Source organism: Oxyura jamaicensis, chromosome 2, assembly GCF_011077185.1.
Source record: "Oxyura jamaicensis isolate SHBP4307 breed ruddy duck chromosome 2, BPBGC_Ojam_1.0, whole genome shotgun sequence".
Taxonomy (NCBI): Eukaryota; Metazoa; Chordata; class Aves; order Anseriformes; family Anatidae; genus Oxyura; species Oxyura jamaicensis.
Window position 1 is genome coordinate 29,054,835 of NC_048894.1, and position 12,180 is coordinate 29,067,014.

Consider the following 12,180-nt stretch of genomic DNA (forward strand, 5'->3'; position numbering starts at 1 on the left):
ACCTTAACGCTGTAGGTAATGACACATGGAGTAGGGGTTGTTACAAGATGGGCCTATGCAATAGCTTTGTGCCTACGTTTTACAAATATTGTGTATTCAGGGCTTCATCCTGAGGCATCATTTCCAAAAGCTAGTCAGGTTTTGTTCACAGAGATCATTGTGAGCTGTGAAAAAGGAAACAGTTCAAGTGAAGTAGGTTTTAAATAATAGAACAGTTCCCAGCATATCTGGCTACCAGCCACTTGGATGCTGGATTAAAAAAACAAAACAAAACAAACAAACAAAAAAAAACACTATTGAACCACTGAAACTTAGAACGCAAGTGGGAGATGAAAAATATTTTTGAAATAAACATCAAGCACTTAGAAATCCAAAAGGCATCATTCTGGAATGATGCTGAGATTCACAAATGCCAACTTATTTTGCTGAATGGATTAAGAGGACTATCAAAAGGTGAGGAAAAATCTAGGCTCAGAACTGCTCTAACAGCTAGCTATGAGCTGGCATTTGGCATCCCATAGTGGCACTAAATGGCAAAATGAGCTTGATTTTCTTCCCATTCAGAATTAATGCACGTAAATGGGATGTTGCTCATGAGATCAGAAAATACTGAAGCTTATTTTTCAGTAAGAAAAACAACCCACAGCCCAAACCAAGTCAAAGTGGTAAATTCAGATGGCTTAGCTAAAGGGAATTTTGTGTCCATTACCAGAACTCAGTTGCTGCGGGAATTGAAATGGCTTTTGCAGCTCTAGGGGAAGGTACAAGAAAGAAGGAAACTTCAGAAAAACTAGAATTTTATTTGCTCAAAAGTTATCTGGCTTAGGGTTGGTGATAACAATTGGTTGGAACAATAGGTAATGTGAAAAAAAATATCCATATGGTGTGCTTGCAAACAGTTTCTGATTTGATATATGCAGATGGCACGACCTACAGCAAATGCCTACTCTTGTCAGTTCCTATTTTAAGGCTCAGCATGGGACATCTCTGAGTAAAACATTGTCATTTTTCTCTAAAAGACTTTATTTCCTCATCTTTCCAAATGCTATTTGAAAAAAGGAGCAAAAGTCTTACGGACACAGCATTCATCCTCTACTCACGTGAGTGTGTGTGTAAGTAATGAAGAAGGCTTATTACCTTGAAACCAGAATTATTCTGCTGCTGGTTGACTGTTCGTGAGACGTAAGGCTCTGCCTGCACTGCTACTACTGAAGTTTTGTTTTGGGTTCCCCCTTTTTCCTCACTACCAGGAAGTCAGAGCAATGCAAATACAAGATGAAGAAAAAATACCTCTGCTTTTTCTTCTCTATGCAGCCAAATAATATCCATGTAAACAACATTTAAAACCAGAATGTAGTATTCACAAGTGATTATGTGTTGCCTACTTTCCTGGAGATGCTCAGCAGATATTACAGTCTCACTCCCAAAATGGGAAGATAGTCCAGCTGACTACATCAACAGACTGAAGAGTTTTGGGTGTGCATGGTTCATGAAATCTGTGAGTCCAGTGAAGAATCAGAGGCTCTGAGGTAGCAAAAAAATATAGAAACACGTGTTACAATTACTACAAGATTGTTGTACTAAAGCTCTTCAAAAATTCATGACTGTAACATGATTTTTTTTAAAATAGTGTTCTGGATATTCCTTTCATTTAAATAAACTCTATGAATGCCTTCAAAACTTCTTGGTATTTTCAAGTCTCATGCATCTATGCAGCATTTAAGTGGTATACTTCTTTTCTTCTTCCATGATGTCTTTGTACCTTGGAGGGAAAAATAAATAAATGTGAAGAGATTTTAACTGGACCTGCTTATTGAAGAAACAATTTTAATGAATCTCTGCTTTCCTGATATGGAAAGAAACAACATCAAGATCAGTTTGTGCATACAGATTGTTCATTTGTTTGAGAAAGAAAAATTTGAGAAAGAAAATGCACTGTTTTCATCAAGGTATAGCACTGTCCAACTGACCAACAATTTATTTTCTAGATTCAAGATACACTAACGCACTGAAGGATCTTTTTATATGGGAATTTAAATTATTTCAAGTCACAGTTTGGAAATCCATACCACAAACATTACAGACCTATCATCTTTGTGGTGATCAGCATGTGTAGTTTTGTATTTTCAAAGTGTATATGAGCAGTTATTTATTGTTTCAGTTTCTTAAAAATATTTACCCCATCTCAGACAAACCATCTCATATCTAAACAAAAATGTTAATGGCATTATATGTTGTACTTGATAAAGCACTAGAGAATCTGAACTCCCAGTAGTTTCAACTGGGAGAAATCAAGGCTTAGATGAAAGTACCTATTGCTGTTTTCCCTGGTTTTTGGTTGTTTTGTTTTTATACTTATTTCTCAAAAAAAAAAAAAAAAAAACTGCATGTCTAGTAATCACAGTATAGACTTCACCATAAAAGATACTACATGGCAAAGAAAGGAAGGAGGGGAAGGATAGGCTATATTCTTGGCTGCAGCAGGAGACGAAATAACTGAATGTTTTCTTCTTTTTTAAAAAAATAATGCATGTGTGAACAGTGGCATGTAATTAAAGATGAATGTAAAGGAATAGCACCAGCATGCAGTATGAAAACCAGGTATGTTCCAGCTCCTCCAAGTGAATTCTACTGGCACCAGAAAAAATGTCTAAATATGCTGAAATTAAAAGAAGAGGAAAGTCATAGATGATGCAGAGAAATGTAGAATGCTTTCTATTTCAGATGTCACAAAGTTGTAATGAAATGTTTGAATAAATAACTTAAGTGAAAGATAGTGCCTAAGCAAAAGGAATATAACAGAAAATGACAAGACAAAGCAGAGAAATGGTCATCAGTCACTATCATGCAAGAAAGTAAAGCTATGCCCAACCTCACACCCGGGGATAATAAATGTTTGCATGAAACAGGGATGAAAAGAATGGCAGAATAGTTAGCTTAAAAAAAAAAAAAAAAAAGATCAGGGCTTGACATCATACAAGCCAAGCAATTCAGCAGTGGGATACTTTTCCTGAAAATAGGGCTAGACTCCAGAAAAGAATGAAAGTTGTTATGAAAAGAGTAAATATCAAGTCATGGCCTGCAGCAGAAAAAGAGATAATCACCTTAATTAGAAACAAAGGAAATTTACTTTAAGTGTTGGGGAGAATTCTGTAAGTATTAGCGTTCATAAAATGCTGGAATAACTGAAAAATTTTAGGAACTTTCCCTCACTGGAGGTTGAAATGAAAAAATTAGACATATGTGCTTGGTATATTTGGTGCTGCTTCATTGGATGAGGGCTAAATAACAACTTCCAAATTGCCACATCTGTGATGGCATCTTGACATCAACTTACCTGAACTCTCTTCCCACAGAGGACTCCAGTGTAACCAGGACGACAAGAGCATACGTTAGGTGACACACACTTGCCTCCAAACAGACATTTCTCATTGCACACAGCTATACCAAGAGAGAGACTTGGCTTTAGTAATTAAAACTTAGTGAAGAAAGTGGCTACAATCTATATTTTGCTAGCATAAAGGAGCTGAGAACTTGGTAAGTATTTTCACAGCAGAAAAAATCCTTAGTGCAAGGAAACTTCACACTCAAAGGAAACCAACAATACTTTTATGCCTGTCCATTTATACAAAGATACAGATTTAATATGGGAACATCCTGAAAGCATAAATGTGTGGAGCAATAAGTAAGGTGTATTTTAAAGCATCCTACTGTTTCAGGCTATTGGAATGATCGCTTAGGGCTTTTCAGCAGCCTGTGGTGTTAGCAATCCACTGCATACAGCCATGGTCACACGGTATGTTTGTATTCTTGAGGGCTTCAAAATGGGCACAGGAATATTTACTCTCTGTCCTGCCCTTGACACAGATCTGTGTTAAAATACAACCAAGGAATAGGACTTCTAGACACTGGACATTTCTGAAACATTCTAAAATGTGCTGAAGCAAAAAGAACGATGTGGCCCATACTGTAAACTTACGTGTTTGACACTGGATTCCTTCCCACTGCGGAGGACAATGGCACATGCTTGGTCCAATACATTCTCCTCCGTTCTTACATTCCTGAAGACAGATGGCTGCACAAACATCATCACAAAGTTTGGTTATATCCCAAGTTGTTACTTTACTTATTATACACATTTCAGGATGCCCACTAGATGTTGAATGCTTTTCATGCACAAAAGTCACCTCCCCTTCACTGAAAACCTAACATCAATACATTACTTAAGAGGGAACCAGAAACAATAAGGCCCATGAAGGCACTGAGATGTTCTGATGCATCAAGTACAGCTAGAGAAGCTGGATATACTGAATTCAGTGAATGCCACTAAATAGTTTTGCTTTTCTCCAAATATACCTTTCTAAAATCCAAACCTTAGCGGAAGATCTTTTGTCTATCATGCAATTTAATTCACAGTGAATTAACCCCTTCATATTTGATCCAAAATTATTTTCCGTGACCCATGTTTTCTGCATGTTCTTTCCTGCTTATTAAGCCACAATCTAAAGCACTATTATTTCTCACTGGTTAACTGACTATTTGATGATGAAATCTCTTTTCTACAACGTCCAAGAATATCTAAACCCTGTCAATATGGGTGATTTTTTTTTTCAATAAAACTTTCCAAGAATTAAGAAAAAACATGGGAAATGTTTTTTCTTCCATGCCATTAGAAAACTCACCAGCCACATCAATATCTGAGCCTCAGGTGGGGTACTATGACTGACATTAACATTTTATCTATTGGATTTCTATCATCCATCCTCATGCTGATTTTCATGCAGACTCTCCTTTTATTCAAGCTGCCACATTTTATTTATGTGCCATCAATAACTTCATTAAGATACACTGTGAACCACAGCTGTGCTACCGTCACAGTCCTATTTCTACCTTTCCTATAGAGTTTATGGCCATCGCCTCTTCTGTTCCACTTATTTCCCACCATGTTCCCAGTTTTTCAGTTTCACTGTACTTCTCTTTCTATGATATTTGGTTCTATGACCTACAGTACAAATTGAAATTCTTTCATTTCATTGACTTAGCTCTCTGCAGTTGTATGTATTCAGAAATACAGATACTTCTTATTTAGACAAGAATCGAGAAAGAAGCAAAGTATGCAAGAGTTAAAAAGATATTTTGGTCTCATGATTTAACCTAAGCTGCATGGTAGTATTAGCTCCCTATCCAAAATTTTGCTGCGAAGTTATAGACCATTATTTTCCAATGTGTGTATATTTAAAAGTTCTTTGGCACTAACTTCATATTATCTATGTGGACAGAGAGGTCCTTTAATCATATATTACATTTACAGTGGGGTTCTCCTCTTAACTACAATACTTACGTGTGTTACATCTTTTTCCTCCCCACCCTGAAGGACAAGAGCAAATGTTTGGCCCTACACATCTTCCTCCGTTCATGCACCTTGGCTCACAGATACCTTAAAGTCAAAAACATTTGCTGTTTAATACATTTAATGGTTTACAAAGTAATTGATCGGTTATTTTCAGACCCTGGAAGGATTTCAACACTGGCTTACTTTTTTCACATCTTCTGCCTGTGTAGCCATCAGGACAAGTACAGATATTGTTTCTCATGCAATGACCACCATTCTTACAAGGCGGGCTGCAGACAGCTAAAAGATACAGAAGAGAAAGCCCGTGGTTTGCATTTTGTTTGCCTTTGTAATATACTTGTAGGAAACAAGAGTGCAACACTAAAATTCTTATTTTTATATAGATGTTCAGAACTATCAGGCCTGTCTAGTAAAAATCCTACTGCTGGCCATCAATAGCAAACACAGAATAAAATAAGGAGGTGTCAGGATTGTGAATGCATACACAAGTAACCAGACTATATAACGTACAATGCCATAGGTCAACTGGTTGAGCACTGCTCAAGAGCTGAGTGCAAGACAGAGAAAGCAAATTATAAATAAATAAATAAATAATCTGTTTTGTACCACTTCTCAGGTACGTGAATTGATTATGAATTCTGTGTCTTAAGCTAACGATGTTTTCTCATATATTTAATGGCAGCTAATAGGAAAAAAAGATTACCATTCTGACACTGGGCACCAAAGAATCCACGTGGGCAGAGGCAAACATCTGGCTTAGTACAGGAGCCACCGTTAAGACACACAGGATCACACATTGCTGCACAAACAGAGTGAGGAAGAGTGAGAAGTGTGACAACAAAATGAAGTCTGTAAGATACCTGTTTCTGTTGCAAGGATTGGGGTTAAATACCTCAGATAAGTGCATGTTATACCATTCACTTAAAATCTCTATGCAACCTTTCGGATCAGTACCAGATTTCCTAGAGCTGCTACATCTTCTAGAGCTGCTACTGGCAGCAGAACTAGCACGTGGAGATGAGAGGGGGTGCAGGAGCTCCCCAGCAGTCAGTAGCCACCCAGCGCTGCTGTCAGAGCCACATGGTTCCAAATTTCAAACTATGGGAGGCCCTGCACACACTCTCCCAGGACCGTGGAACGTGCAGGAGTCCACAGTGGGGACTATCCCATGTTACCTGTACTGCATGTAGGTCCATACCATCCAGGTTTACACTGGCAGGTGTCTGGAGAGAGACATTCACCACCATTTTCACAGTGCCTGTTGCAAACCACTGCCATCCAAGCAGACAAGGAAAACAATGTTAAAAAAATAGAAAAAAGTAAATATGCTACAGCTTTATGCTTAATGCATTTTTGAGTTCTTTCCCAGATACTATCACTGGAAATTACATACAATTCCAGAAGAATACTATTCCAGAAGAATTGCTGAACAGACTGACCCAGACTCAAAGCTAGCACTAGAGATAAAGGCCGCATCCTTCCATGTAATTATCCACTATCCATCTGGTTTTATTTAGTGTTAAAAACATTAAAAAAAAATCTAGGAAAAGGAAATCCAAGACTAAGATATGTTCAGATTACACTATGGATTTGATGAGCTCCAAGGAAGGTCACTCAAGTGTCCATTACTTCAGCAAGTGTGGCTGCATGGATAGAGCAACACAAGACTAACAGACAAAGACATTAAAATATCATGGCTGTGAAAAAACATGGATCATTTTTTTCAGAACAATATCCTTTAGTCTTACCTAACAGAGAAGAGATTATTTTTGTGTCACAATTGAAACCAAAACAGGGAAAAGTGAGAGTGCAGAGTCCTGGGATTTGAAGAAAAGATGAACAAAACTCTTTTTCAAATAAAGGTCAATAGTACAGTAGCTTATTCAGGCGAATTATATACTAACAGCATGACTAAATTTGGAGTCTCTGAATGATATAAATTACCAGTATGAAGTATACGCTCAATCTGAGATTGCCAAATTGTAGCATGTAGAATTTAGTATATAAAAGATGATTGATGTGAGACTAATTTCAATTTTTCAGCTACAATCACAGCAAGTTCTCCAATTTTCATGCCAGCTCAGAAAAGATCCCACAATGTGCTTCTTAATTCAGTTTTCTGGTATCACGGTTTTTCTGATCTGCCATTCACTGATACTAGCTTCGGGACATATCTCAGCAATTAATCAATTTAACATTAATCATCTGTTTGTTGTGAAGGTAGGTGTCTCGTGCTCCACAAGCTCCGTGTTCCTGTTGCCTAAATTAAAAAGTGTTTTCACTTTTTATAATGCATTATGTTTTTAAAAGTTATGGACAAATAATATCTAATTATTGTTCGTAAAGCCCAAGTACAGGAGCCTTTAAAGAGGCACAGCTTTATATAATTTGCTAGCATTAGACTAAGCACATCAAAAACATTAACCATAATTTGCTTTGTTGTTCCCAATAAACAGGGGAAATGTTCTGTATTTTTCACTTACGCTTTTTCACTTACATGTATCACATCTTGGTCCCACAAAACCATATGGGCAGGTACAGAGGTTTCTGGCCAAGCACGTGCCTCCATTTTTACAGGGTGGTTTACACTGTGCTGCAAATACAGAATTATGCTCTTCAAGAAACTGCCTTTAAGAAGATGCATGGATTGGTTATGCTTCAGCAAAAGGGAAATGTTAATAATTTAAAGTGAGGAAAGAAGGAAATAAAGGAACATACGTAATGTTTTTGACAAGAACAACAAGAATTTAATTCCAACAGAGCACACAGAGTCCCAGCATCGGTGGTCATCCTAAAGAAAGGAAACATGAGATAATTTCCAGACAGGACCTTAGTCTTCCCACTTTAGGGGAGTGTTTAACTTAGGGGCATCTGCAGTCACTGGTGAACTTTTCTAGTTGCTGTGAAAGCTTCCCTGGTTACCATCTTCATGTAACTGCACATTACCACAAATACTGCAGAAAAAAAAATAAGATTAAACATTTATTATGGTAGAGGTTTAAGGAAATGTGTACCATAAATCCACCAAAGAGACTGGGAAAGCTCTGAAGGTAGATGTACCCAGAATTACAGTTAAAATGGACAGTCATTTTGGGTCAGCACACAAATGGACCAAGCCCTGCAGCAAAAGCAGTCAAGGAAGGGAAAAACAACAACAACAAAACAAAAAATGAGTAACAACAACAACACTGCTGCACTGCAGCCCGTGGAGAGGAGCCCATGCAGGAGCAGGGGGTCTGGGGGGAGCTGCTGCCCGTGGAGGACCCATGCTGGAGCAGTTTGCTCCTGGGGGATGGACCCCCAGGGATGGTACAGAGCCATGTGGGAGCAGTTCTTGAAGAGTTGCTGCCTATGGGCAGCCCCCGCAGGCTCAGTTTGGGAAGGCTGGCATCCCGTGGGAGGGTCCCCCCATGGAGCAGGGGCAGAGAGTGACTGAGAAGGAGCAGCAGACACGAATGACCACAGCCCCCATTCCCTGTTCCCCTGCACTGCATAGGGGAAGAGGAAGGGGGAGGAAGGTAGAAGAGAGGGGTAAAAGGTGTTTTTAGATTGCCTTTAGTTCTCACTGCTCTTGTCTGTTATTAGCAATAGGCAATAAATTACATAAATCTCCATATGCTGGATTTGTTTTGTCTGTGATGGCAACTGATGAGTTATCTCCCTGCCCTTATCTCAGCCCTTGAGCCCTCTTCCATCTAATTTCTCCCTCTCTTCTTTAGAGGAGTGAGAGAGCAGTTGTTGTGGAGTTTAAGCTGCCCAGTGGTGTGAAACCACCACAGGGTGTCACCATTACGTGCCATTAGGAACTCTCCCTAAGAGGATTTGGAACACTTGTACTTACAGAGAAATAAATCACAAGTAAGCAAAGTGGGTCACCACCTGAAGACAACTAGTATTCTCTATACAGTCAATAGAGAGAAGACAGTATTTACATGGAGGTATTTCATAATTGTTCTTCACTGAATTATAAAGAATTCAGAGGGTTGAGATATCCTCTTGTATTCTTACCCGCATCCTCAGAGACAGAGATTTTTATGTGCCAATTCAGGGATAGCAATGCCTAAGTGAAGGTGTCTAGCTTAGAGGGACTGGATTTTCACCATAGGTCATTGTCTGCTGGGAATGCACATGAAAGTGAGGCGAGATTCACTGACCTTCATTTTCCTAAAACGTGCAGAAAGGGTGAAGTGGAGAAAGGCAATTCTGAACGAATGTCCAGTGGATAAAGCATAGTAAATCTGCTTGCTCAGAAGTGAGTGATAAATAAAAAAACAACCAAACAGTTTTTTCATGATTTTTAGATTAGCACCGTACTGAAGGAGCTAGAGGTTAAATCAAAATACAGCATTTTGCTGTCATAACTTACTAAACACAGGAATCTCTGTTAAAGTAAAAGTAAAATTAACACACATCTTTCCTGTTAGAATGCACAGTTATGAAAGTCATTTACAGTACCTTTTGGGTATTTATTGATTCAGGAGTTTAAATATTTTGTTTACCTTCCTCACAAGTGGAGCCACTGAATCCTGATAGACATTCACAGACATTGGGCTTAATGCACTTCCCATGGTTTTTGCAATCAGGCCTGCATAGAGCTGTGTGAAATCAACAACAATCTTGAAATCGTTAATTCATTGATACGAGTTACCAAGGGCTAAATCAAAATACCATACTCACCAGTCTGACAGTTATAACCAGCATAACCAGGCTTGCATTTGCAAATATTGGGCGCCACACACTCCATATTTTTGCCACATGTTTGTCTACATAGTGCTGAAAGGCAATTAAGAGAACAATGGAAGGAATAAAGAAACAGACAGTGGCATTTTAGCATAACTGTGTCTTGCCTAACGAGGTAAACATATCACATAGAATCAGTTATGTCCTTTCCTGTACGTGAGGAACTTCAGGTACATTAGAAAATTATTACATCCGTACAACTAAATCCATACAACTAATAGCCTGTTATCTATGCCAATATCAATAAGCAGAAATTAAAAAATTCAATGCTATATGCATTTCAGTGATCACACAACAATGAACTTTCAGGTTAAAAGAGATCATAACATTCTTTAGAAAAAGCATTGGGTACAATTATTTGCAATACCTCTGCAAGTGAAGCCATCTCCATAATAACCATAAGGACAACGACCACACTTGACACTTCCATCGTGACCTGGCTCACAAGGTACTCCAGGAAAACAGGGTAAATTAGCACAGGTTACTGCTTTAGGAACCATGATTTCATCAGAATCTTCAGGAAGCATTTTTGGTGGGACAGTCACTTTAACAAGAACAACAGGTAAAGGACTTGCTTTATGCTTGGCTAACAGGTACTGAACCCTGTGAGCATTTCTGCCTCTGAATACTTTGTTTGGCAAAGAAAGCTCTTTGCTTGTATCTGTTGTGCTGCTAAAAGAAGCCTTCTTGTGAGTCTCAGAATAACTGTAGGGCTCAACTTGTGCCCTTGTTTTCTTCTCAGGTGATACAGCATGGCTCCTTGATGAAGTGGTCACCGCAGTGTTTACTGAGGAACTCCCTTCTGTGTTGGTAAGGTGACTGTCGGTGGTGCTGAGAGCGTGAGCAACGTTTCCAGTAACAGCTGGTTGTACAGAAGCACTTCTCTGAGAATTAAATGACTTCCAAGAGGTGACTGTTTTTACTGTGGAGGCAGGTGGAGTGCTGCTACTGGCCATTTCTATAGAAATAAATCTCTCAGGGACATCTGTAGAACTGGGAATATAGCTTGAGATGCTGAAAACCTTGACAAAGGATGACTGTTGAAAACCTACAGAATATTAGAAATAAAGAAGGAGAAAAATACAAAAATATAATAGGGCTTATTTCTTTCAAGGGCAGGGAACGTCTTCTGAACAGAAAAACATACGACCCATTCATTGTGTGCTTCAGGAAGCCTATCCTCCTGTGTGCTACATCAGAATACATGTACCCAGTAAAACATACCTCCTTGCTGGCAGAATCAGAGCAGATGAAGGTACTCTGGCTACCTCGTTTCCCACCCTCACCATGGCCTTTTCATGGATGGAAGATAAGGAGAAAGCACCACATGTATGAGGCATGCAGCTAGGGATTTTCCCATGTTGGGGCAATGAACAGCTTTACTGTCAGAGCAAATTACCAGCACCATAAATTACTACCACCTAGATAACTGCAACAGAGAGCTTAAACAAAAGATACTGCTTATTGTTCACCTGTGTATCTACATGCAGGTAATAAAGCTAGAGTCTAGAAGCAGATATTTAGTCACAAAATATACTTGCACACATTTATACTTACTGATGCGTTATCAACAGTATTTACATGAACAATCCATCTCCTTTTAGCAAAAGTATTATACATTACTTTATCAGTTTAGTTATTTCAGAGAACTCTGAGCATTCTCCAAACTTTTATCTTCACTTATGTAAAGGTTTTTATTACCGGGATGTTACATGTGTTTTATGAGTGACAGAGATGGACTCAGCCTTCTCTTTGACAGCAATGTAAAATGAACGATAAGTGCCCCATGTTCTGCCCAGGAAAAGTGAGTGTTTTGGTGGATTGTGGAAAGGAATGTGACATTGTAATTATTATAATTAATTATATGGGCTTTCAGTATTATGGATCTGAGAGGGAATTGAGCTGGAGGAGATTGTTCAACCTAACTTCAGATTTGTCCCTAACCCCATTTTGAACAGTATTAGAAAACTGTCTACAAAAAGTTAAACTTCCCCAAATTTCATTGCGACATGCCATTTCTCTGATTTATTTATTTATTTATTTATTGTTATTTGCTGAAAAGCAAAATACTTTGCAGTTGATGAAGA

General features: G+C 38.5%; 1 protein-coding gene across 2 annotated transcripts in view; it reads right to left on the minus strand.

The window, feature by feature from the left end:
• Positions 1 to 780: 780 nt before the first annotated feature.
• VWDE (von Willebrand factor D and EGF domains) overlaps positions 781 to 12,180 on the minus strand; it is a 42,732-nt gene continuing 31,332 nt past the window's right edge. For both annotated transcript variants that reach the window (XM_035318787.1, XM_035318788.1), the window contains 11 exons: positions 10,461 to 11,141; positions 10,031 to 10,126; positions 9,853 to 9,948; positions 7,851 to 7,946; positions 6,529 to 6,624; positions 6,057 to 6,152; positions 5,537 to 5,632; positions 5,342 to 5,437; positions 3,980 to 4,075; positions 3,338 to 3,441; positions 781 to 1,762 (listed from right to left, as the gene is read on the minus strand). In XM_035318787.1, coding sequence (XP_035174678.1) covers positions 1,709 to 1,762; positions 3,338 to 3,441; positions 3,980 to 4,075; positions 5,342 to 5,437; positions 5,537 to 5,632; positions 6,057 to 6,152; positions 6,529 to 6,624; positions 7,851 to 7,946; positions 9,853 to 9,948; positions 10,031 to 10,126; positions 10,461 to 11,141 — 1,607 coding nt within the window. In that variant the 3' untranslated portion in view covers positions 781 to 1,708. The remainder of the gene's footprint in view (positions 1,763 to 3,337; positions 3,442 to 3,979; positions 4,076 to 5,341; positions 5,438 to 5,536; positions 5,633 to 6,056; positions 6,153 to 6,528; positions 6,625 to 7,850; positions 7,947 to 9,852; positions 9,949 to 10,030; positions 10,127 to 10,460; positions 11,142 to 12,180) is intronic.